The sequence below is a fragment of the Oreochromis aureus genome, linkage group 20, assembly GCF_013358895.1.
Source record: "Oreochromis aureus strain Israel breed Guangdong linkage group 20, ZZ_aureus, whole genome shotgun sequence".
Taxonomy (NCBI): Eukaryota; Metazoa; Chordata; class Actinopteri; order Cichliformes; family Cichlidae; genus Oreochromis; species Oreochromis aureus.
Genome location: NC_052961.1, coordinates 25505788 through 25533079, shown reverse-complemented (window position 1 = coordinate 25533079; position 27292 = coordinate 25505788). Strand labels below are relative to the sequence as shown.

Sequence of the window (27292 nt, the reverse complement as noted above, 5' to 3'; positions counted from 1 at the left end):
TTGTAACACAGTGGTGCTTCTTTTGCTGCACTAACTGCTAGCCTGTGTAAATACTTGGGAATTGCATAGTATTAACACTACCAGGGGCATGGGGGATTTTCAAAGACCTTAAATAAGCACTTTCTCTAGTGCTTGAATATCATTTGCAAAAGCCTTCGTACGCCTGTGTCTGTGCTGCCATTGCTGCTGCTGCTGCTTACAAACTTTGAAATTTTAGTGAGACTTTTGTGATAACTTGGAGTATATACTTAAGTCAGATAGATTTCAGATAGCTGAGTAATCAAAATAAACATTACATTCTTAGCTGTATTGTCGATCTTTTCAGCCACCTCTCACATGTAAGCTGTGCAGCCAATTAATTTTTTTTCTGTGTGAATTGTGTGCTTTTTGGGTTACACAGTAAACCATCTCCTAAGGGATGTGTTTAGCTTTCCACTGCATAGATGACTCTTTGAGTTATCTTTCTCACCAAAAACAAAAGACGACAGGTTTGTTAAACTACAGCCAGCCACAAGTTGACTTTGGAAAGTAGTACATTTTAAAAAGCCAGAATGTACCATCGACTTGACACAAAGAAAACATTTTGCTCCCTGTGTGAATCTGTAACTAGGAAATGGCAGGGCACATTTTTTTGGTTTTCTGGTTACTTGCTAAGAGTTCACTTTGGAGTGCATTTGATTTTTAGTGGTCAAAAACTATCCACAAGTTCCCATAAACACGGGTAATACAGGAAATTGTATTAGTGAGAATGTTTTGACAATATTACTTTAATATCACATTTTGTGACAGATTGAAGTAATAAACACAAGAAAAATAGAAGTCAGTTTGAGCTTAAAGACATTAGAGGCACTGGCAAACCTGATGGCTGTGGTGATGGGAAAGGGTTAACACCAATGCAGCTATAAGCAGTACAGGGTTACTTCCTTTTAAGGGCCTGAGTCTTAGGGAGCGTGTGATAGAGGGGGTTAGATACTGGGAAAAAGAGTGAGTCACATATGGGGCAAGGGGAAAGAGGGAGAGGACGAGACTTTTTTTGTGTTGAGAGATGGTAAGAGTTAAATCATAGGCAGGATGTAGAGTGAGCAGAAAGTTGCATGGTGTGAAACACAGACTGAAACAGTAACTAAACTGAGTGTAATAGCAAAAAGAGGAAGCGTTATGACAAAAAAGATGAAGGTATAGGCTTTGAGAACTGCTGAGACTTTTGTTTTGGCAAGGACGAATCGAAATAGTCTGAATCAGTGAACAGTAGGATGCAACATTTACAGCAAATGTCACTGCAAGCACAGTACTGTTGAAAAGGAAGGAAAGGGCAGGGTAAAGATACAAGCAAGGTAGCTCCTCCAAGACCAGCATAAACAGAAGGGGGGAAAAAAAGGTAGTATGTACATATCAAAAGTATAGGAAAAGACGATGTGGAGGAGAAGATGAATAAAACGACAAATAAATTATTAGATGGTTGAGCTTCTATTTAAGTAATCACAGGATGTTGTTCACCTGAACCCTTCTGTCATAAATTCCAGAAAACTTGGTAAATCAGAGCTAACTATAGGCTGTGCCAGTTTAATTTTGTTTGTCCCTTTATGTCCATACTTTCTATATTACATCAACCATTAGTTTTTGCATCAGCATGTCACAGTGACTGTACAAGCTATTGTTTTATGCTGAAGTGTCTAAAATGGGGTTTAAGATATAGCCCAGTTACTAAGTAAAATTGCTCTTGCACCATTCAGTGCAGCCCTGGTAGATTTACTGCTCTTTATAGAGATATAAAAGCTATTTTTCCTCCTTAAAAATCTATATCAGCACTTGCCAAAATCCTGCTTGGCTCATTACAGTAGCACCTCATATCTCGCTACTCAATTGTCTTTTTCCTCCCGTGAACTCCTGAAGAATTGCTGCTTAAAATCTCGTAAATTTCTATGCAGCCCTGATTGACAGGTTATGTTATTAGTCTGCATCCATACAGAACTATTTCTTGCAGAGTCTTCCAACCGTTGAAGAGTTATTATGAAAAGTTGTTTTTAGTTATTTTGGCTGAGACTTAACTGATGAGAATGATGCCAGACTTTTCAGTACCACCATAGTTTTTGCTGCTGTGACTTATCTTGCTTATTTCAGGTGTTGAACTTTAAGAAAAAAAAAGGGGGGGGGGGGGCAAAGTTCAAAAGTTTGATCCTTGTAATCTCCATCCTACTGCTGGTGGTATGAACGTGCAGTTATGAACTGATGTTAGCTATAATTTTGTTGAAATATTAAGCATTTTCAGAGTGTGCTCTGTCTATTTGGTAAGGTCCCAATTTGCTAGATGCAGTAATTGGCAGGTTGCTTGACACTGATAATTTGACTCTGGTATGACGCACTGCAACCAGCAGGCATGATACGTCAGCATTCTTCATACATGCATTGCACTACACATTTTAACCCAGTATGACACAAAAAGATGCCACAAGGTTTGTTATCGGTCTGCTTCCTCTCTGTAAAGCAACCACAAGTTGGGACATTCAGAAACCACACACTGAACTGATATATCAGAAAACAGTGAGAATACTGTTCTTGATAAGACAATTGAGATCAAATTATTTCATTTTTTTCTGCAAAGCTGTTTTGTCACCCTTTGTTTTGTTTTTTTTGTTTGTTTGTTTTTTTACACTTGCTGCTTAGTTCACCTAGAGTTATGGAGGAAAAAAAACAAACAACTTTTGGTCAACAAGACCAGTCTAAAAGGAAAAAGTTGTTGGAGCTCTTTTGTCTCCAAAAAAAGACAAACACTCAATATTCTGGGACTAAGACTCTGAGACTACCCAGTCGCCCACCATGTCCACCTATTGTATCCCTACTAGAGCTGTGCCATGTCATATTGTCCAGTAATAGTAGTATAAATTTTTACATGATATTAAAATGTCATATCATGATATCATTGCTATAGCAACATTATGCATTTACCTTAGTTGTTTTGTGCACTAGAGACAAGACTAGGTATGTCTGTGAGCAAAGCCGCCTGTAAGGCCTCCCATGAAGATTTAGTACCTAAAAAGAGAACTAGCTTAACAGCCTATAACAAAGCATAGTACTTTGGAAATCTGCAAGAAGATTGTTCCTGCTAGGGAACAAAATGGAAACGGTAAACTTGGTTCACCACTTGTTTCAAAAACATTTGAGTACAACAAGGATACAAAGGAGGAGATGCTAGAAGCTGGTGATATGCGACCCAAAAGTAAACAAATGACTCAATTGCTAGCTGGATACCATATGACAGGAAGAGCAAACAGTGGATGGAAATTACTGAGGTGGTCACATGGTAAAAAGGCAGGGTTTTAAAGCAACTGGTTAAAAAGCTTGGCCCAAGATTTACAACATACTAGCTGGAAAATGTTTTTCAATTTTATTTTACAGGATTAACTCTTACTTCTTACTGCTACTTCTGTTGCTGTTAAACTAAAGTGTTAAACAACTATATTATACTTTTACTTAAAATTTCCAGAGAAAATACTACCTAGACTACTTTAGTGCTAACATCTTTATCCTGGATATATTGCTGTGTCACTACTGTTGCACTGTAATGCTCCTGCTGCTGGCACCTTGCTTCAATAGCTTCACACTTCAAATTATGTAGTGTGTCATCTGTGACAGTAGCTCATTGGAAAAGGATATTATAAATAATGCTGCCTGCAAGCTGCAAGCATTGATGAAATGTTGTTCTGGATTTTTTCTTTATATTCAGAAATCTTCTTGAAATATTGTCATATAATTTTGAGGGTCTATTGCCTCTATTCCCTACTATACATGTATTTTAATTTAATGAACCTGTATTCATTAAAAATCCCTGTTTAAAAATTGTATTAAAAAAAAATGTGTTTGTGTTACCGACTGCTGATATATAGCGGTACATGTATAAATGTTATCTGTGGAGGAGAACATGCAGGGTAATGGCATGGAATATTTTTTCCCCCACTTTAGACCAGTCCTCTGTACTTTCCCTCCAGTGAGTGGAATTTGTATTCAGTGTACAAGGGAGTGTGCAGTAGTTCTCGAGCTGATGATGTGCTTTATTGAGTCTGCTTTTGAGCTTGCCAGTTATGTGTCTACGTCTCCTTTTTGTGTGCCTATATGAACATCTTTCTTATGCTTTATGTATCTTTGTGGATTGCGCTTCCTGTCTTGCTGTGGGTCCAAATGCCTGTTTAAGCTACTGTTCGTAAATGCATGCGAGTGTGTTTATGTGAGGGCGGGCCAACAGAGTCTTGCTGAGTTGAAGTCCTTGGCGGCTAGCTCTGGAGGAGAGGCAACACGTGAGGGGAAGCTCCCCGCTCCACATCTGACCCTGATCCCTGACGCTCTTATCAATCAGGCCTTGAGAGGCAGAGAAAGTAAGAGGAACAGGCATAAGCATAGAGGCTGAGAGGACTGGATGAAAAGAGATGGAGAGAGGAGGAACAGATGGCAGGAGCTGTTGCTGAGCAGGGGATATGCTTTAGGTGAGGTGGGAGAGAGGAATAGATGGCAAAACAAAGATTAGTGTAATTTTTGGTCTTTAAAATTACATCAAAAATCCAAATCACAAATGTCTGTAAAGTCCTAGCTTAATCTCAGAGCTAGTACCAACTAAATTATGTTGTTTTGTTTTTTTTTGCTTTTATTGAAACATTATTGAATATGTGTATATTTTAGATCTATCCATAGATCAGCTGTAAACATTTTAGATGCAGTTGTTTTTTGTTTTTTTTCTATCTAAACAATAATACTAACGTTTTATTTTTGCAGGTTGAGCAAAGTTGTAGGGATGAAACTATACAAATTTCTCAGGAATTGGGAGTTGCTACTGTGGAATTGGAGATGAAAAAGCAATCAATCATTTTCAGCTGCACTCTGATGCTTGAAATGAGTAAATTACTACCCCTTGTGTTTGATATGCTGGCAAAATAATGATCTTCCCCCTCCCGTAATAGGACCTGTGGATGTGTATCATTTTTGAAACTTGAGTTAAGGTTAGACTTTAAGGTAAATTTTCGTGATGTAATAAAGGGTGTCAAATAGTCATGCATCATTCATAGTCTATTTTCAGTGTTGTTCTGAAAAATTGCCAGCAGCACATACACGCCAAGCACGATCAAGTCCCCGTCACTATTTTATTCTGCCAGACTCGTTCTGTTTAATAGATTGAAGACTCTAAATGGTGTTTGACTCTCTGCCAGGATGGCTAATGTAATGGACTGACCCGGACTTTTAAAAGCCAAAAATTTCCTCCGTTTCAGTGTTACTATTCCAGGAAGAGTGCTTAAACGGAAACTAGGAGGTGTGAGCAGCTAATACTAGACAAATCCAAACTTGTCACTTTTTTCTTGTAGCACTACGCTTTGAAAGCCAGCACTGCTTCCTTAGTTTAGGTTGGGGCTCATTCATTCCTTGTTAACTGTGGCAGATTGGTCTTTTGTGTTTTCTTCAACTGTACCTCTCGAACTTGTCAGTCTTATTAGTGTCATCACCTAGTAGGCCTTTTGTTGAAGCAAACATTGCAGAATTGGAATTTGAAGCATCTTCTGGCTAAATACCTCATTTGGTCTCCTCCAGCTAACTGAATGATGTATCGATGGGCTGAGCAGACAGTTACACACTGAGAAAGGTTGCAAAGGAAATCGATAGAAAACACCAAGCAGGGAATCTCTCTCTGCCTCTCTCTCTCCCCTTCATATCCGTTTGCCCACTTCCTGTATTTATGCACAGTCTGAAGTAAGGCTGCTCTCTGTCTTTCGTTCCTTTTTTCCTTTTCTGTATTGATAGTCGTACAAGGTAGCTCAATAGTCATCACTCATGCCCCCCCCCCCCTCCACAGTCAGAATCACTCTATCACCCCTTCTGGTGTTTTTGTTTCTTCCTCTGTGGTCCCCTCTCTATTTTACTCTTCCCTCCATCTGTTAATGCTGCTATAGCTGTGCGTGGGAGTATAGGGAGGGATGGAGAGAAATGGGAAAAACACGAGGAGGGGGGTGCTCTTCTACTTGTTACGAGCTGGATTGTTTGGGGGGGGGTGAAGGGGGTTGTGTTGTTATGGCAATGAGATCTTCTTTGTGTTAGGTTGCCAAGGCAACTTCAGGCGTACACTTGGTACCGCCACCACCATCACCACCACCACCCTACCCCGCCCCCAACCCCCTCAGCCACATGACTGTAGGGAGAGCACTTCACACTTTGCATGCGCAGCCTTATGCACCCACACACTGGAAATGCATAAAAGCATGTGCACACACAATTTTATTATATCTACATCTTTTTAAAAGAGAACTCTGCAGACTGACAGTACCCAATTCACTTTTAAACTGACTATTGTAAACAAACTATTTTACAGTTAAGGTTTAGATATACTTTTTTTTTTTTAGCCATTAGCATGGACATTTGAAAATTATCCAAACATTTACTGGCTACACTGGAACACTTGAACAGCAAAGTCATCAGACCAGAGACGATGGGTTTTTAGAGTAGATTTTCTCAAAGTGGAACTGTTATAACAGAGTATCAAGAAGGTATATATATTTTTAAGTATTAGAGATCTACTTTTCAGATTTTTTTTTTTTTTTTGGGTTGAAAAGATTTCTGCAGCACAATTGTTTCTCACCTCAACACTGCACCTAAATGACCCCGAAAGATCCACGTCTACTTGCTGTTTCGTTTGTTGACTTTGGTTGCAGTTTGACACACATGGTGGTGAAGTGCATAGCTCTAAAAAAACCACAGGACCAGAGAAAAGTCAGCTCACTGTTCACGTCACTGCCCAGACTTTATATCGCATTAAAAGGGTCTGTTCTGAAGTAAACATAGTGCAGCAGCAGATCGCCAGTGCAGTGATCATCACTTATGTGAACTGCTGCAGATCAGCAGTTTGTGATAAGATCCTGCGGGTGTAGCTCCTCATACCTCTGTCATTTCAGCGCAACCTTCATGGTAGCACTGAAATATGGTTGCAGTATCACAGCAGCAGTGATCCCAGGGCAGCGCTAAATATATCAGAGCCCTCAGTGTTATATGGAATCAGGCAGTATGCTGCCTACAATCAGGGGACACAGACAACCAAAGGGAACTTAAAAGCAATTCTTGTGGACTTGTCTCTGCCCAAAAGAAACTGGATGAGCCTTTGAAAACTTCTGGACTCTAAGAAGAGTAAAGAAGAAGAGGGAATCAATCTTTTGCATTTAAATAAAAAAAAAAAAACAACAACCCCAAAACCAATAGAATTTAGGCACCATTTGAGGATACAGTAAAATCATGGAGGAGGACAGTATTAACTTGTAAAATATGTGATCAGTTATTCTTTTAGGTAGACCATATAAAGGAACGTGAACCTTAAACAAGTATGTGAAACCTAAGCAACAGTGGTCCGGAAATCAATGTGTGCTTTAAATGTAAAGGGCAAAAGTACAGACAACAGCTGTAAAACAAAATATTGTCTGCATATATTCAGTCAAACAGCAGTGAGGTGGGCATTATAGCAGCTTTTTGCTGAACAAAGTATATCAGTGTTTCCAAGCATGGCCTGTTGTGGTCTATGTGTGGATCTTAAATTCTGTGTGAGAATATTCTTTTTTTCTTCTTTTTCCTCTCGTTTTTGTGCCTCTTGCCTGCAGTACCTGCAGCGATCTGACCTGTTCGTGAGTTTGAGTCGGATCAAAACAAATCATTTTAAGCAGTTTGGAATGCGTCCTCCCTGTTGGTGGGTGAGTGGTAGCGCTTAAGGGAAATGGGGATTGTGTTGAAGGGAGAGAAAAGTGTGTTTGGGAAAGGGTAAAAATTAGGTTAAGCTGAAGTTAAATCTTCCCAGGTGGTGGTGGGAGTTTTCTCAATGCACCTGTTTTAAGAAACCAGCTTATGTTACATTTTTCGTTCAGTGTATCACAAATTGTATATCTTCAGAGCTACCAAGCTCTTATGGAAGAAGGGCTGATAGATGAATGAGCAGGTGAACCTGAGGTCACTGATGGAAGAATGTTAGTGTTATGTGCATGTGTGTTGAATACATACTACATTGTTATGTATTTTAGCATGTTTAGTCTTGATATCTAAGTTAACTACAGCACATATTCATCTTGTTAGTTATAGAAAACAGTATTGTGGTTTATTCAAGAACACTTACAGTTAGTGATAGACCATTTAATTTTAACCCTGAACTAATGGGTGGGTTGCTTTCCAGCCTTGCTTTTCTGCAGGCTTCACCTCAAGTGCTGTGTGCTGACCACATTTCTTATGGACATGATTTCCAGTGAATGAGGTGGAGGAACAACTAAACATGTGAAAAAAGGCCAAAAAGTATACTACTGCTCTCTGTGAAGCTGTTTTTTGTTTTTGTTTTGTTTTGGGGTTTTTTAGACAAACATTGATTTGTGTAAGTGCCATTTTACCCCACCACCACCACCACCACCACCACCACTTCATGCATTAGTGTTGGCAAAATGAAAATTAATCTACTTCCTGTTTTGGCTAATGTTCATTAACATTACCCACCCAGTTTTATGAGAAAACACAAGATTATCTCCCTCGGCTTTGTGTAGAGCCTCTTCAAGAGCTATGTTTTTGCTTTGATTTGAATGGTTAAATTATAATCTGCCAAGGACTACTTCAGTTGGGCTTGTAACTTTTATTGGTGGCTCCGACACTGTAGGTTCTACTCATGCGTTGGCATTAAAACTGAACATGCAAGCAGGCAGATCCAGATTTCAAGTAAAGGAGATCACAAGAGCCTGACTATCTGGTATTTATGTGAGAGCTAACACACACACACACACACACACACACACACACGCACACTTCTGTATCATTTTCTCTTGGATGTGACACAGATGTCAGTGTACTATTAACTAGGACCCCTCTATGGCTTTATCTGTTGAGCCAACGTAAGCCTGACCTCCAGAGAGAGTAGGCATTGTTAAACCCTCTCCATATCCCCAGATGACTGCAATAAAGTGGTGTGTGTATGTGAGTTTTCCCCAAGCTCCTGTCTTCACAGTCCAGATCTAATTTGCTCTGACAGGATGGTAATAAGGTAGCAATGGACACATGCTGTGTGTGTATCTGTATTTCAGCCGTGAACCATACCCACACTGGCTTGTAACAGCCCACTGCTAGAAAGCAGGTGTTTAGAACCTCAACCTTACCCTCTGCGTGCGTAAATGAAGGCCATGTTGCACACAGACTTAAACACTCACAAGTACATACAAACTCGAGGGCACAGCTGTTGCACTGGCTTTACCGAAGAAACACATTATGTAACCAACTTTAGTTTGTCTAGATAGAAGTGATATTGTCTCATTTTTGTATCTCATTTGAAAACCTATCAATGCACTAAAGTAGATATACTTCCCAGCCATAACACACACACACACACACACACACACACACACACACACACACACACACACACACACACACACACACACACACACACACACACACACACACACACACACACACAATGCAGAAACATTGTTTCACTGTACATATGCTCTCATCTACACTGCTATCTATTTATACCCAGCTGTGTTCTTCCGGGCTGCCATAGCTCTGAAAATGTTCTTTTGTCAAGTGTGCAGCACTTGAAATCATGACCAGATATTAAACTCAATTATAGTTGTTGTTGAAACATTTCCAGGAAACATTCCCTGATTTAGGTAGGATGTTTTTCCTGTGTTTGGTTTTAATGTTGTTACTAACATTGGCTAAAGCCAGCTCCTGTATAATCAACTATCAAAGTAACACAGGAAATTAATGTGTTATTGTCCAAACTCTGAATAATAACAGATAGAAATTTTAAAGCTGTTTTATTTCCTTTTAAGAGCTCATTGCCCTGTTAATAATTTCTTTGACACAGGGCCTCACCAGTCCTTGAACTTGGGAGGCCATAAAGCCAGGAGAAAAGATTGTGAGCAAAAGGATGGCTTCCTGGCAAGTATTCCTGTGGCTCAGCTGGGCAAAGTCTGCAAAAAAAAAAAAAAAAGGGGGCAGCACCAGCAGTAAGAGTAGCTGCTGCATGCCCAAATGGTCAGCTTACATTAGCAGAAATAGACCAGTTTCAGGCTGTAGTCTCACCCAGTTAACTTTAAGAGTACAGCCCTACTTTTCATGTCTGGTATGCACTGTGTTTAAGAACACTGTGTGAAAAACTACTTTGGAGGCTCGTTTGTAACACGATAAAGAGTTCAGTATTAATACACGCAGGTTTACTGGTGTCCCTAAGGAGAAAGGCGTTTACTAGGTGTTTTAATCAAGACTGAAGGCGAAGTCCATTTCTTGTTTTATTGCTCTCTGTATCATGATTGACACCATAAAGGGACTTTTCATGATTGCTCTTATTTATAAATTATAGGGCAGTGTAATAAAAGAAGGGTAGCTCCTCTTTATTTTACACATGTCACCACATCTGAACTGTATTGTAATTTGAGTTCATAGTGCACTCCATCCACTTGTATGAACATGACACAAGTTGATAAGCATCTCTGTGAATATGCAGTTACTAATGTGCATTGACCATTATTTGGCTCAGTGTTTGTTTAGTTTGTACAGAGTACAATGTGTTTAGCTTTGGGTTTCAGGAATACACTGGGCAATTAAAAACAATCTGGGATGAGCAGAACTCAGAAAAACACATCATGCCGCCTCATGTTTTGTTTTTTCTTCATCACATTGAGATCTGCAGCGATTACCATTACATACTCGTGTTTTGCTTAAGAAAACACTGGTAGTGGAGGTGCATGCTGTTTTGAGCCCTTGAAAGCTGAATTTGAAAGCAGAGACAGATCACATGTGCTATCTTGGTGGCTCAGAAATGTTAACAGCGCCCCAGCAGCATCTGTGCATCCAAACAGTGCTTTGCAACAGCTTGAAGCTGGCTACACTGGCGTGCATACAAGTCGTCTTGTCGAAACAAAATATAAACAAACCGCAAACCTCTGAATGCAGAAACCTGTCGACACTTGGGGGAAAAAATGTGTTGTTTATTTAGGCAACCAAATGATTATTGCATGTAATGTGATCTGTCAGCTGGATTTTATTCCAGCATAACCTTCATTACACATACGATTAGTAAGAAATGTTTTACTTGTAAGCATCTGAGGCTTCCTTAAGTTATTTGGAAATACATTCATATCTTTTTTTTTTTTTTTTTTTTTTTTGTGATCAACTTTTGTTTCATTTTTCCACTTTGTAGTCATGAAAAAATGCATCTCTTCAGTTCAGGGAAAGTGTGTGTGTGTGCGTGCGTGCGTGCTGGTGTCTTTAGTCACTGCTCATTAATGTGTATAAAGAGACTGATAACTCTGCTAATCCGAAAATGCTCTTTGTTGCATTCTCATATCTCTTAGCCTAAATCTCTCCTGGTTGCACTTGGTTTCTCTCTAAATCTTCTTGCCCACCTGCACCTCTGAATGTGTCCCACTTTTAGTCTCATTATCTCTGTCTGTCTACCTTTTGTTCAATCTCCTTCAATTATGAACACCATCTGTTCAGAGCACATAATACTTATATGGATTTTTTTCTTCCATATAATCATGAAATTGTATTAAATGTCACCACATTAAAACATAATTCTTTCTTTCTGTCTGTTCACAGCTCCACCACCAAGCAGATTCAGCAGGAGAGTGTCAGGTAAGTTCACCGGCGTGTGTTTGTGTGTGTTTGACGTCATGTCCCCTAAGTGTAAACCACACCACTGGCGACATTACATACATCACTGCCAAAACAGCTTACCAACAGTTTGTGTTTGTGTGTGTGTGCGCCTGTGGGGCTGATTAGTATCTGCTTTTGCAATAGAACGGTGTTTAGGCATTTTTTTGGGGGGGGTAATCACTGTATTTGTGCACGTCACAAATGTACAACAGTGTTAAGAAGCTTCACTGTGGTGTGTTTTGGGTCTTGTGCGTCTGCCTCGTCTCTGTTTCTGTGTTTTTAGTGTCTGTGGTTTGGTGTGCACTGTGCTCTTGTTTTCTCACGCTCCGTCATACTTCTGTAGTGTTTACACGAGTGGCTGAATGTCGTCAGCCGTCACAGAGCGCTGCACTTTGATTAGGCTCTGGGTGTGTCCCCTGATGTTTATCTGCACTGCTGTTTTATCATTACTGACCTCCTGTCTTTGCCACAGTCTTATTAAGGTTTCTTTGGAGAAATTGCACATTTTAACAACTTTCTTCTTTTTTTTTTTTCTTTTCATAAAGCTAATTTAGAACAATGACATTTTGCTGCCCAGAGGTCTTTGTTGCTATGATTTGGTAAACAAAACAGTTCAAATATTCTTTGTTGACAAAGATGCTGTGTGGTGCGAGCAAACCTTTGTTGTGGTAATGTTGTAAGACACGATGATCCCTTCAGAGCCATGAGGAAGAATTGCTTTAATATAGCAACAAAGATGGAGCGTCACTGTGATGCTCGTCATGTTTCCCAGAGATGTCACCACAAAGATTCTTCAGAAACGAAGGCCCATGTTTGTAGTTTTCCTTTTCAGGCATTTGTATGTATATTCAATGATGGCTTCATTTTGGGTGTGATGTAGAGTTCTTTGCATAAGTCTTGAGCTCCCCTTGTTTCCTTATATTTTACGAGGAGCCACACTTTTTTATTTTTAAAGTAGTCTTGAGCAGTAATTCTCTTTCTGAAGTTTTTCTTTGGAGTTTGGCTGCTTTTTCACGCATTTTTAGTCCAACGTATGTACCTGACCTTTTACACAGGATGTTTTTTTTTTTTTCTCTCTCTCTCTTTTCCTACCTAGAAATCCCTAAGGAACGAATCAGTCCTGTACCTACACATAACAGACAATCAATTTTCAATTGTATCCTGAGTCAATTTGTTACTAGCAGCATGTTGCAAAAACAGATTTGCTCCAGTTGTTTAAAAAGTTTCATCTTTTAAAAAGTCCCAAAGAAAACAGTTTGAAAATAGGTTTTTTGGGGGGACCCCCCGGATTTTCAAAGAGCTATTTGGAAAACTGTAGAAGTGGAGGATAAAGGAAGAGGTTATAGGCCTTAAAAGACAAACAAACAAAAAAAACAAACAACAACTTACACCAGATGAACAAATATCCCAAGAATCCCCAAATTTCACAAGAACTGGATTGAAAATCAGTGGGAACAGGTCTTATGGAGTGATGAATCCAAATTTGAAATTTTTGTTTAAAATTTCTGTTGGTATTGATGGAGAAGGAAAAAGAGGTTCAACAATGTCCACAGCAATCTGTAAAACATGGTGGAGGCCCTGTCATGCTTTTCGAGCTGCACATCAGTCAGTGGTGTTGAGGATCTTGTCAAAATTGATGAAATTATGAACTCGGAAAACTACGGTCAGATTTTGCAATATATCTAAAAGGCAGCCAAAATCCAAAGAAATGCCTTGTCCATGTGTTTCATTAAAAATAAAAGTGTAGTCTGCCCTTAAATTAATAAGAGAAGAAAAGGGAGTAGAATACTGTCCAGAAAAGGTGTAATGATGTCATCCAACAGTTACACAAAAGCATTTACTCTTTACTTTTCTAAATGTTGAGGTAGGTGTAGCATCCAAAACTTAATATGTGAATAATTTCACAAGGAGATTGTTTGATTGTTATTTAGATACAAAGACGTTTGCCTAAAACCTTCTTGGCATTGTCTTGTAATTAGGATTCCTTAATAATTAGATTATTTTGTGATATTAAACCACTGGTCTGTGGTTCATTTAGTAACAGGCATGATTTCACTTTCAGACCATTTAGTGCAGTGTCCGACAACACTTCCAAATAAGTTGATTAAACAAAGATGGGGCATCGTTTGTTGTGGCTTGGCACTATAAATCAAAATATCCTCTCTGTACAGTGATATTATGAGAGTTCTGTTTTGTATTGCAGCAGTTAATATGAGAATCTGCTCAGAGTTTCTGTCAGTGGCTCTAATGCAAGAACAAATAGTTGGGGGGAGAGGGCCGCTTTCCAAGGACGTGCTAAGTAAAGGAATTTCTGATGACGTAGTTTAAAGTGTTAAACAAAAATTCAGCCTTGAAGCTTTTAAACTGTGCTTTGGATCAAAAAATCCACTTATCATTTTTTTTTTAATAATATAGTGTTTGGTCCAAACACTTGTATTTTGGGGCAGAAAAAGTAAGGAATAGCCTATTTGGATGACCCAATATGTCCATTACCTTTGTAGGTCTTGGGTGTGATGTCTCATTGTTTAAGATTGTGTTCTCACTCCTAATTAACTACCATATTATGAACTGAAGAGCACTGAAACTCACACTTTTGCATATTTATTTCTTCAAACTGAAACAAATGAGTTAGCACATTGACTCTCCAGAGGTCACACTGCTTCAGACATCATTGTTATGACTGCTGGAAGAGAAGACTCTAATCTTGCAATTGTGTACTCACACACACACTGAGGCATCATTGTGTTTTGTGAGAAGTGGTGTCTCTCTCTACAGAAGTGAAGGAAACAGATAAATAGTGACTATATGAAATGACCTTGTCAGTGTTTGTCATGCGCTGTGGCAAAACATGTCGCTGCACATGTGTCATTTCCTCGGTCCAGTGTCCTGCGGTCCTCTTTCCCTACGCTTGTGTGTAGAAACATTTGTTTGTTTTTTATTGTCCAGAAGAATGTGAGAAAATTGAATTATCTTACAAACATAATTATCTTACATACACACACTTTTTGTTGAGTGGACTCTGGGCTGTTAAGAGTGGTTCATTTTGAAGTTAAATTAGTAAATTAGCTTACCAGTTTACAATGTAAGGGACAGAGTAGTGTATTTTTGACAAGGTTTGTTATTTTTAAGGCAAGTTTTTGGTATGTTTTTAAAAAAAATTTTTTACATTTCTGTATGCCTTCTTGTCCTGGTTATTTAGAGCTTGGTGAAGTTATTATACAGTGCTATGCAAAACTCTTGAGTCCCCTTATGTTGTTTATATTTTGCTGCCAAGGAGCCAGACTTCCTTCAGTTGTTTTTTTGTTTTTTTTGTTTTTTTTCTTTTGTCTTGAGTAATAATTCTCCAAGCTTTCTAAAGGTCTTTATATTGGCTGCTATTACACTCACTTACATCTGACCTTTCTCATAGCAATCTTTTTTAAAGACTTAACACTAACATATGAATCATTAAGGAATTAAAAAAAAACCCACACTTAATTCAAGGGATGAACAAGTGTTGCTTCTACACGTAACAAAACAAGTCATAATACCACATAATTTGTTTCCATTTCTGTAGTTAAATCTACGAAAAATCATAGTGATAACGCAGGCATGAAATCGTATTTTTTTTCACTAACAAAGTGATCAACAAAGAAGCTATTGGCTGAAAAGGAGGGGCAGCCCTAAAATAAAAAAAATAAATAAAAAAAATTGTCTCCAGCAGTACCAGAAAGTCATGTCCTTAAAAGAAAAAGAAAAAAACCCAGCAAAAACCTGACACAGGACCTGAAAGATGCTTGCCTTTTAGTCGATCCATCTAGTATTCACTGAAACAGTCTCAGTAAAACAATGACTGTGCTGAAGCCATTCTTAAGGTAGACGTGGAGAAAAGGCTGACGTATGCCACATTCCACAAGAACTGGACTGAAGATCGTTGCAGACATATACACAGGAGGACAGGAGAAAGGTGCAGCAGTGAGAGTCTGCAGCCATCTTTAAAACACGGTGAAGGCTTTATAATGGTTTCAGGCTGCATTTCAGCCAGAAGTGTTGGGTCTTGTCAAAATGGATGAAGTTATGAAGAATCACGAAAAATGCCATCAGATTTTGATGCAGCATACATTACTATTTGGAAAGAGTCTAGTAACAGATCGATTTTTCAGCATGACATAAGAGTAGCAACATGGGTGTCTCAAAACAACTCTCAAATGACCTGAAGACAAAGGTTGTTCACCATCATGGTTTACGGGAAGGATACAGAAAGCTGTCTCAGAGGTTTAAGCTGTCTGTTTCCACTGTTAGGAACATATTGAGAAAATGGAAGACCACAGGCTCAGTTCAAGTTAAGGCTCGAAGACCAAGAAAAAACTTGGATAGACAGAAGCGACGAATGGTGAGAACAGTCAGAGTCAACCCACAGACCAGCACCAAAGGCCTACAACATCATCTTGCAGCAGATGGAGTCACTGTGCATCGTTCATCCATTCGGCGCACTTTACACAAGGAGATGCTGTATGCGAGAGTGATGCAGAGGAAGCATTTTCTCCGCCCACAGCACAAACATAGCCGCTTGAGGTATGCTAAAGCACATTTGGACAAGCCAGCTTCATTCTGGAATAAGGTGCTGTGGACTGATGAAACGAAAATTGAGTTATTTGGGCATAACAAGGGGCGTCATGCATGGAGGAAAAAGAACACAGCATTCCAAGAAAAACACCTGCTACCTACAGTAAAATATGGTGGTGATTCCATCATGCTGTGAGGCTGTGTGGCCAGTGCAGGGACTGGGAATCTTGTCAAAGTTGAGGGACACATGGATTCCACTCAGTATCAGCAGATTCTGGAGACCAATGTCCAGGAATCAGTGACAAAGCTGAAGCTGCGCCGGGGCTGGATCTTTCAACAAGGCAACGACCCGAAACACTGCTCAAAATCCACTAAGGCATTCATGCAGAGGAATAAGTACAACGTTCTGGAATGGGCATCTCAGTCCCCAGACCTGAATATTATTGAAAATCTGTGGTGTGAGTTAAAGAGAGCTGTCCATGCTCGGAAGCCATCAAACCTGAATGAACTAGAGATGTTTTGTAAAGAGGAATGGTCCAAAATACCTTCAACCACAATCCAGACTCTCATTGGAACCTACAGGATGCGTTTAGAGGCTGTAATTTCTGCAAAAGGCGGATCTACTAAATATTGATTTCATTTCTTTTTTTTGTGGTGCCCAAATTTATGCACCTGCCTGATTTTGTTTAAACAATTATTGCACACTTTCTGTGAATCCAATAAACTTCATTCCACTTCTCAAATATCACTGTGTGTGTGTCTCCCCTTTATGATATATTTAACTGACATTTTTTATTGTAACAACCAACGATTTATACAGGAAAATAATGACTATTAACAAGGTTGCCCAAACTTTTGCATCCCACTGTATAAATGAATATGGATGGGTCCAAACTTTTGCACCGTACTGTATTTATGTTTTTGGTTAAAGTGGCTTAATGCTTACTCTGAAAGAGTAGTAGAATACCTTATTTTTAACCTGGATTTCTTTGTCTGTAGTGTGTGCGGAAGCATTCAACCCAGACGAGGATGACGAGGACACTGAACCCAGAGTGGTTCACCCAAAAACAGACGTACAGCGTTGCAGACTCCAAGAGGCCTGCCGAGACATCCTACTCTTCAAAACACTAGATCAAGTAAATCAGTCACACAAACAAAACAGAACATGAAGAGATGTGTACACAGATGGTTAGCAATGGATAAAACTATTTAAAAAAAGAAAGGAAAAAGGTTGAACAAAGAATGATTCCTGAAGGGACGCCTTCCTCATTAAACCTGTCAGTGAGGCCATGAAACAATTTTTATTATTAACTTTCCCCATTTGTTTATTCAGGTTTCCTGCATGCTAGGAGATACGTAAAATACTCAAACATTTTTGCAGTAGAGTAACGTGCAAATAATGCTATATTACTACTTGTGGTGTTCGTGTGTGCAATGAATTACTGTCTTGTTTGGGTCACATAAACAGCACATGTAAATTATGTTTCTTAAAGTCAGTTGCTGTTGCGGTAAATCTGACATTGTGAAAAAAATCATTGTATTGTCGACTCGAAAATGGTCCTCTTCCTTTCCCTTGTGTACTTTCTAACACCATTTCCCTGATGGGATAATTAAATTTCATCTCGTCTCCCTTCAGGAGCAACACACACACAGAAGCTAACTGAAATTATTGATGCACAAGCACATGCACACACAAAATATATTTTCCCTGTTACTCATCTTCCTCATTTGTGGCTGACATCCTTTTTCTGTTCCCGTATGAAGGAGCAGTTCTCACAGGTGCTGGACGCTATGTTTGAGTTGATTGTTAAGCCTCAGGAGCACGTCATAGACCAGGGAGACGATGGAGACAACTTCTATGTCATAGAGAGGTAAGAAGCAGATGCCCGTGTCAGATCATTAAAGCTGGGACTGTTTGTTTATTCAAATACAGCCTGTTTATTTAGGCTAGGCTGGATGGCAAAAAGACCAGTGATGGTGTTTTACAGCATAACTGTTGCAAATGACTGTGATGACCAGAGTTCCTGTTTTGTATATTTGAGTTTATTATACTGAAAGATCAGACAATATATATTTGTATTATTTAAACCAATGCGGTGCCATGTTCCTGCAGCATCATAATGTAGCATCAGTCTGCATGGAAAAGAGTCAGACAGTTATGAGCCCCCTTAAGTATAAAACAATAAATCCTTCCATTACATCCTAAACAACTGCCAACTAGATCTGACACAGTTGATATCATTTAGAAAGTCTATTATGGTAATTAAGAAATGAGTAGAAGGTAGTTTAAAAAAGCATGGCTGTTATTTTAGAAATGAGTAAATAAGTTGTGACTGCTGGTCATAACAGTTGGGCTTGGGTTTGTGCATTGTTCAGGTTTGACAGGCGTGTGTATCTGTGTTTATGGTATTTGTGGAGCCGTGTATTTCACCTGCTGTATTGTATTGTTAATGTAAACACATGGTGCGTTCACAGGTCTTTACACGCCAGGTTAAAGTTAACTTGCATTAAATATACCCTCTGCCTTATATTTAATATGGAAAAATTAACGCATTGTGATTGGAAAATTATAATTACTCATCCGTCTGTAGGAAGTTGTGCTGATTGCTGCAGTAACTTTCTCAGGCCTTGGTGAAATAAAAACATTTTAAGTTTATTTCAGGAGTTTTGTACTTTAAAATGTTAGATACAACTTGAAAGGTTTCCATGGTGATCTCGAAGAGTACAGTGCTCTTGGAGGATTTAGCATCTCCTTGTCGCTTACATTACTCTGCTAACCAAAGTGATTACTTAAGAATGACTTAGGGATTACTTGCACTGAAAAAAGCCTGACCTCAAGATGTCAGTTTTTAACCTCTACCGCTGAAGAGAGAACAGACTTCCCACTGTTTGTCTGGTGGCCTGCCAACGTTTGTCCCACCCTGGCCTCAGTTCATTCTTGGCATGGCTCATATCAGTGCAGTACACCAGTATAGTTCCACTCGTGTGCTATCGTTTCATCTGCATACACACTTTTAAACATAGCGTGCTCCCTGTACATGAGACATGCAGTGACCTTTATGAGCAGCATGCCTGCCTGATCATATACTATCCTGTGGTTTTTTTCCCTAGCCTGTGCAAAGTGTAGGTGGTAGCTAATGTCACGAGCAGGGTGGGGTGTGAACATGGACACACAGAGAGACGAAGGGATAAACAGAAAAGAAAAGCAGTGAAGATAATAGGATAAAGCAACATTGCTTGTTTCCCATTTAATCTTTTTCTTATGTCATTGAGGCATATTTGTATTATAGACATCTCCTGCTTTCCTTATGGTGTTGTATTATTAATCAGCTTAAACAGATTGGTCTGTTTCTGTTGTCAGCTGATTCTGAATGGCATAACTAAATGGGTTTGTGTAGCTGGCGTGTGTGCCACTATATGGTAAGAGTCCGCTTAACAAAATCATAGACAGTCAGTTCTAAAGCCTCTAAGACAGGAAGTGGCTAGAAATCCCTCGGAGCTCCTCAAGGATGAGGAGTAAATATATAATGGCAGGAGTGACGTGAAAGATGTGAAAAAGGATCATTGTTGCTTTCAGGTGTGATTACTTAAAGTGTTATTACTGTAATCATTAAATTAAAAGCTTCAGTTTTGAAATCATTAAGTTGCGTAATCTTTCTCTCCTGCGTGGATTTTTCTCATGAAAGCTGTAATGTCTTATATGTTTTCAAATCACTGTGAAGCTCAGTGCCCAAAATAATTTTTTAATTCTGTTTACTGATAATGAGCATTTGCACCGTGTATCTAGTTTAAACATCACTGAAGGCTGTGCCCAAGGGTGGGCCTAGAAAAATTATGTACACATCCTCTAAGTGCAGAAAGAAACATCCGTTTGTCCTTGAGCAGCAGATCCACAAATATACTCGTCGCTTTCTCATTCGCTGCAGTTTATCAAGAAAGTACATTTAACACTAGAAACACTTTGAGTTCAGAGGCACTGAACTACTTTAGTGTGATGTTATTGCTAGTGGTTGAATGAGGAAACAGAGGTGGTGAAAGAATCATGGCTCTTTGTTTATATTGACCCAAACATATTTATCCAAGCATGAAATTTATCAGTGACCACAAGGTTTCACACCTGTTTGGTTGTTGAATAATGTGTGAACAACACATACAGATGGGTCTAGAGGGGGGAAGAAAAGAGAGGCTGTAAAATTGTCGAAGTAACTTGCCACCAGAACAGCTTTAATCCGCTTTGGCATTGATTCTACAAATCTATGAAACTCTACCAGAAGGATTTAACACTAGAAGGTACATGTAATGCTAATACAGCTTTCAGATCTCATATCTACTATCATTTAGTTTTACATTTAAATGTATCAATGGATTTGAATCACATCATAAAGCCATTCAATAGCTTCTCTTGCCCTATGAATGGCAGAACGGTGTCACCATAGGATGAAGGTTACCACATCGAACAAGTTTGCATTGATTTGCAATGAACAGATCCACCAGATCCTTCACTACTTAACTTTCTCACTCATCTGTAGCTACATCTTAACTTCAGGCAGCTGGTGAAACAGGTTATTGTTCCCTCCGTCATGATAATCCAGTCGACGTAAGCTAATACTCACTCGCCATCGATAGGGTTTTATCCCCTCTACGCAGCCAATGGGAAGACTGGCTAGCCTACAAAATGAGGGGTTAATCCTGCCAAGCAACAACGCTGCAAATTACCTACTCCAGCTTTAATCCTCATGCAGACAGAGAGGGAGGGTGGGCACAGAGCTTCTCAACTGAAGCATTAGTCTCAATGAGTCAAGTAGGCACTATGATAACCTTTTTTATTAGACAGTGGGATAATATAACAAATCCAACTGTTTTCCTGTCATGTTTTGCTGCTATTAAATCTTTTACATAGTGGATTGCAAAACAGGATGCTTTGTAAAATGAAAGAATTTGAATGTAATGATTTGCAAATCATTTGAAGTACATTTAATTTGTAGAAGAACAACGAAAAAATATAAAATGGTAAAAGTGAGGAATTTTCTTGAGTTTGAAAAATATATGATCATTTTGAATTTGGTTCCAGTACCACATTTTAGAAAAGTTCAGATTTTTGTTAATCACATTTTCTTTCAAGCATGGCTAATGGTACTGTTGGAGTTATAATAGTGAAACGTGTTGCCATTCTGACTAAATATTTGGAGCGGTTCAGGCAATCCTCTGTGGTATTTTGCATTTCGTAATGTACCAGATGCTTTTAATAAACGACAGCTCTGTACTGCAGCCAGATCGGTTTATCACCCCAACACTCTTACTGTGGAGCTATAATGTTGTAAGAAAGTAGTTTGCTATCGTCAGGCTGATACAGATACAGCAGCATGTACTACTTTAAAATTTGCATTGCTTCTTCAGAGTCAATGGTGCCCTCACATTTGTGAGCTAGTGCCTCCAGCCCATAGAATCACCGATGCTTATTTTGAACGGTGCAGTCCTGATGGCACCTCTGTTTATCGTCCCAAATGAGCTTGTGGCCAGAGGTGTCATTTACACTTTTATTCATTGCTGACAGTGTTTTTCACACGTGTTCCTGAGCTTGTATGAACCCACTGATGTTTCCATTATAAAATCTTTTATGTTGTAAATGTAGTGCCACCTCAGGGCCTAATGATTCTGCCTGTTCAGTGTTAGTTTTCAGCCTTGTCCCTCGGAAACAAAGATTTTCCTTGTTATATTACACTGAGAGATGTATTACAAATTATTGAACATCTTCTTACACAGTATTTCTCAGGAAAATAGACACTTCTCCATCTTTACTTCCTCTCTGAGATGCTCTTCAAATTAAATGAGTTCAGATATTTTTTGCAGTGATACGTTTTCCCTGGTTATACCTATGTGCGCCCATCAATCTATTTCAGATAGCTTTACAGAACATTGGAGCATCTTTATTTGTTTACATTACTTAAATATAGCATTGAAATGATTTGCAAATCAGTGCATTCTGTTGTTAACAGGGTTGTTTTGTTTTTTCTTTTTAAGAATAAACACAAGTCACCAAGTGTGCGACATTATCACGGTCCTATCCACAGGCTAGAGATGCTCTGTAAATAACCATGTACACCATTTTGTAATTATAAACATAGCTGTACTTTGAGTGGCTCTGGTTATCTCCCCACATTTTGGGTGATCAGTGATGACTGTCATCAGAAAAACCTCTTACAACAACTAAAATGGTAAATGTCTTTAAAGCTTGTGGAGAGGTTCAACACAGTCAGAGGAAGAAGCCATAAAATTTTTATGCAGATCTTGAATCACTTTCTTTGAAACTGCAGCTCTGTCCAAGTGCCCTACTTTTCTCACTTTGAGACTCTGCTGCTGACTTCTTGTTATTTCTAACCTTCTGTCCATCGCTCTCTCGCCTTCTCTCCAGGGGTGTGTATGACATAGTGGTATCAGGAAAATGCGTGGGTCAGTATAACAATAAGGGCAGCTTTGGAGAGCTGGCACTCATGTACAACACGCCACGTGCCGCCACCATTATAGCCACCCAGGACGGGGCGCTATGGGGACTGGTAAGAACTTATAATCCACTTTAAACCCTTTTCTAAAGCCACCGCCTACATGAAACTCCATATTATTAAGCATTTTTCTAACTCCATTTTGTTCTCTTCGTTTTTCAGTAACATTTCAGTTATGACCCCTTTGAAATTACATCAGCTGTTGTACATCTGTTGTAATAGTATAGCAGCCTGTACAAGTCTGTAAAGCTCAGGTGTAAACTGTTTTCATTGTAAATTGTCTCCAGAGGATAGCATTGTGACGGCTGAGAGCTTTTTCTGTGACTGAACACAGTTTAATGGGCTGTGATGCTGAAGCATGTTAAGAATGGACTCCTGTAATCTATGAATGGAGCCAGTGGCTTTGTAATGGCTTGTGCTGCTGCAGCTCCACCTGCTGGCCAAGCAGAGGAAGAACAGTGTGACTTTTCCTTTATATGAGGTATTTGTTTATTAGAGACATTTTTCCTCTCCTAGGACCGTGCTACATTTCGTAGACTCATTGTAAAGAACAATGCCAAGAAGAGGAGGATGTACGAGACTTTCATTGAGTCAGTGCCCCTACTCAAATCACTGGAGGTGAGTTATACTTGGAGTGGTTTGAAATAAGCCTCATCTTACTCAGTTTAGCCCCCCCCCCCTCATATTAAAGAATCTAAAGTTCAGCAGAAAGTATAACAATGTGATTGATGAATCTGAGATGAGCTGGGATTGACTTTTGGGGTATTAGCAACATTTTTGACACATTTCTTCTACAATATTGCCATTTTCCCTTAAATGTATGTCTTCTCTCTTTCCAGGCAACAGAGAGGATGAAGCTAGTTGATGTATTAGGAGCAAAGCAGTTCACAGATGGCGAACGTATCATCACACAGGTGAGAGATGCATTTATCAGATGTAGTTTCACGCTGCAGTGTTGAAGGTCTTTACATTCATATAGAGCACTATATTTATAAGTGTCTTTTCTTTCTCCTCAGGGAGACAAAGCTGATTGTTTCTACATTGTAGAATCTGGGGAGGTCAAGATCATGATGAAGAGTAAAGTAAGAAGCTCAACTTCTTTGAATGAATGTATTTTCAGTGAGCATTTCTATAAGCAGAAAACTTAGGATCACACTTACTGTTTAACAGTATGCAGTTAGACAAAAGCCTGATTATATTCTTCCACCAGGTAATTTCTGTACAGCACAATAGCAACCCACACTCTCCATTGAAATCCATCACAACACAAAAAGCGTGTCCTCTATTTGCCTAGCAACTATGGGAATCACGATTGTCTGCTCAGTCTGCTGAGTGCCTCTTGCTTCGGGGTTGAGGCTCCTAACCTTTAATCCTGTTCCCTTTTCTCCTCCCCCCTCTCCTGCAGACGAAGGCAGACCACGCAGACAACGCGGAGGTGGAGATAACACGCTGTACCAGGGGTCAGTACTTCGGGGAGCTGGCCTTGGTCACTAACAAGCCCCGGGCTGCCTCAGCCTACGCAGTGGGAGATGTCAAGTGTTTGGGTAAGACAAAATATACTTGGACATCAATGCCAATCCTGCTATCTCAAGGATAGTGATAAGGAACTTAGATGTGTGTATATGATAGTATTATTTCAGCATTAGATCTCCACCACTGTAACCCTTGTATATGGTTGGGCATCATATAAAATCTGTGAATGAGTAGTATTTAAACCACTTAAACTTTCAACAGGTCTGTGGTATTCATTTTCTAATAATTGAACCGTTACAAGCACTTTGGCCTGAGATATCAAGTGGCATTTGAATTTTGATTAATTCACGGCCGGCTGTTCATCACCCTTTTTTTTTTTTTTGTGATTGAAGGCCGTTGTGTCATTATTTTGCCTTTAAAGTGGGCACACTAATTCAGGCTCTACAGAGTGTGTATGAGCAGCTCTTCAGTTTTGAAAATGAACAGGATTTTTTTATTTTATTTTTTTTATAGCTGGTCATGTTTTTGTAGCATCCCTGTGGTTTTTATTTAGTTTTCGAGTCATCTCTGTTCAAAACAGCTACTTTTTTTTTAATGGTGTGTTAGCTCCACTCTGTTCCCCCCTGTTTACTCCTCTTCAGTGTTAACCATACATACACTGTCAGTATACACTCTTATCCATCTTGTATTTCAGTGTATTTTCTGTTCCCTGACATTACCCCAGCCTATCTTGAACAAATGCTTGACCTTTTAAGCAGAGGAAGTGTCATTAATCCGTACTGCAGCGGCATATGCTGTCTGCTGTACTCCTGCCATTCTCCCACTGTTGTTAAAGATGAGCAAGACTTCAAGGGTCCCCTGGTGCCTGCAGTGCTGTTTTGAACATGTATATCTGTCACAGTGCATCTGTGGACAGATAAGCAGTCTGCTAAATGTATTAATGATGCATCAGAAACCTTTCACTGATGACTGGAGTTGTTGTTTCAATGCGAGCATAAGCATTCGTCCCGATGGAGGTGGATTTGTCTGGTACTTTGGAGACCTCGGGGTTCAAGTGGGGTTATTTTGAGATGTGTTTCCAGCTTGACATCTTCAGATGATTCTAATCGCAACTCTACTCATTGCACTTGCCTCTCAGAAATACATCTACCCTGATATTCTAATGTAGATCTTTGGGAAAGCCAATCCATTAATTCTTTTCAGGAAATTTACATCGCAGAGGCAGGCAGCTTCAGCACCAGACATAACGCCTCACATCCCAAACAGAAAAACTTTCTATTCCTCATGGCTCCAACTTCCTGTTGAGCTGCACACCAAAGTATCTGTGGTTAAAGACTACTTCTGCTTCTGGGTGGTTATTGGTACTGGTTATGTCCTCCTTCTACCTCTCTTAAAGTCCACAACCATCTCCTTTGTATTTGCGATGTTAAGATGGAGATGATTACATTCCCTCCAATCCACAAAGTCCTGTGTTTACATATATATGTAAGTTCAAAGTAACTTTATGTGGGAAACATTACAACAGTAACCCTCGTGGACTGTTTAAATGTGTTGTGTCAACTGAATTTAATCCTCAGATGTGTTTCACATCCATCTCTGTTTCTCTGTTTAGTAATAGACATCCAGGCATTTGAGCGCCTCCTGGGCTCCTGTAAGGAGATCATGAAGAGGAACATCGCCCACTATGAGGAGCAGCTGGTGGCTCTGTTTGGCTCCAGCATGGACCTGAGAGACTGAGCCTCCCACACCACCCTCCGTGCCTTCTACTACAAACACACATTCAGACAGACAGACAGACACACAGACATATGTCCTCTCCCACATCATGCAGTGGCTATAGAGACTCATAAGCTTTACACAGATGGTGCAAATGCATGAAAGTGTACTTGGCTCACCTCCAGGTATATAAATCCTCAGAGTATGAACACACACTCCATCACACACACACACACATTCTCACATCTCTGTAGGCACTGAGAGACGCTCACTTAAGTCTGCTCACCCTCGTGCACAACCAGCTCAACAGACCCCTTGTTAAGCTGACTTTGGTTAGATACACACACACATACTCATACAGAGCTAGCTGAAGGCCACATACCTTGTTGTTTGAGCCAGCTTCAACCTCTCAGTATGAATGCCTTTGCTGCAGTGACCTAAAACGGGTAAAAGCAGTGTAAGGACGTACAGTACACAAGCACTCCATACACACGTCCAAAAACACACCGAGCTTCACATGTGCAGGCTTTGCATTCACGTGAGCACTTAAACAACTCCAAGTTGTTCCAAGCCTCAGCCAAGGACACATCAACCCATGGACACACACACACACACACACACACACACACACACACACACACACACACACACACACACACACACACACACACACAGGGTTACAGGGGTACAAGGGTACAACATATAGGCAACCACAGTTGCAAAAACGGATACACTGTGGTAAAATGGAGATGGAAAAACTTCCCTGAAAAGGAAAACTTCAAATTCAAAAAGGCAAAAAAAAAGGAAAGTTTAAAAAAGATAAGTTTTAGAAACATTTTATGAAGATTCAAAACAGAAGCTTTGATAAAATATTTAAATTAACAAAAAAAGTGTTTCCTCTTTGGGGGGGCTGGGGTGCAGAACTTTGTGAGCGCGCTCCGTTTCTTCCTCTACTGTTGTTGATCGAGTTGAGTTAGTGCTGGTGATTATTGCAGTACCACAGAAGAAGCAGTGAAAACAATAACAACCCTATGTTTTCTGGGCCATTGTTATTTGTCATTGACTCCACACTTCATTGTATTGAATTAATTAATAATGTATTGTTATATATTCTTTTTTTTTTGTTTTTTTTTTTTGTTTTACTTTGACCAGTTCTGATAAAATTCACCATCATCTCTGACACAATGTAAAGAGAGAAAAAAAGGAAAAAAAACCATCTAATATAACATTAGTGCTTATTTCGCCTTGATTATCCTCGAATAAGTTGTCCTGGATTTAAAAATGGAAAAAAAATAAAATAAAACATTTTGTTAAAAAAAATATTGCCTCTTGCCTAATGCAACTTGATATTTTTTTCTGTGCCATATTAATAAAATGTAAATGCAAGTACTTGGGTGATTGAAATGCAG

The 27292-nt window shown here is 39.4% G+C and overlaps 1 protein-coding gene across 2 annotated transcripts in view; it reads left to right on the top strand.

Annotated features, from left to right (window-relative positions):
• The window catches only part of prkar2aa (protein kinase, cAMP-dependent, regulatory, type II, alpha A), a 43234-nt gene extending 16031 nt beyond the window's left edge, over positions 1–27203 (top strand). For both annotated transcript variants that reach the window (XM_031745369.2, XM_031745367.2), the window contains exons 3-11: positions 11593–11628; positions 17194–17330; positions 17959–18065; positions 22607–22748; positions 23211–23312; positions 23534–23608; positions 23711–23776; positions 24100–24238; positions 25780–27203. In XM_031745369.2, the coding sequence (XP_031601229.1) occupies positions 11593–11628; positions 17194–17330; positions 17959–18065; positions 22607–22748; positions 23211–23312; positions 23534–23608; positions 23711–23776; positions 24100–24238; positions 25780–25904 (929 nt within the window). In that variant the 3' untranslated portion in view covers positions 25905–27203. The remainder of the gene's footprint in view (positions 1–11592; positions 11629–17193; positions 17331–17958; positions 18066–22606; positions 22749–23210; positions 23313–23533; positions 23609–23710; positions 23777–24099; positions 24239–25779) is intronic.
• Positions 27204–27292: the final 89 nt, after the last annotated feature.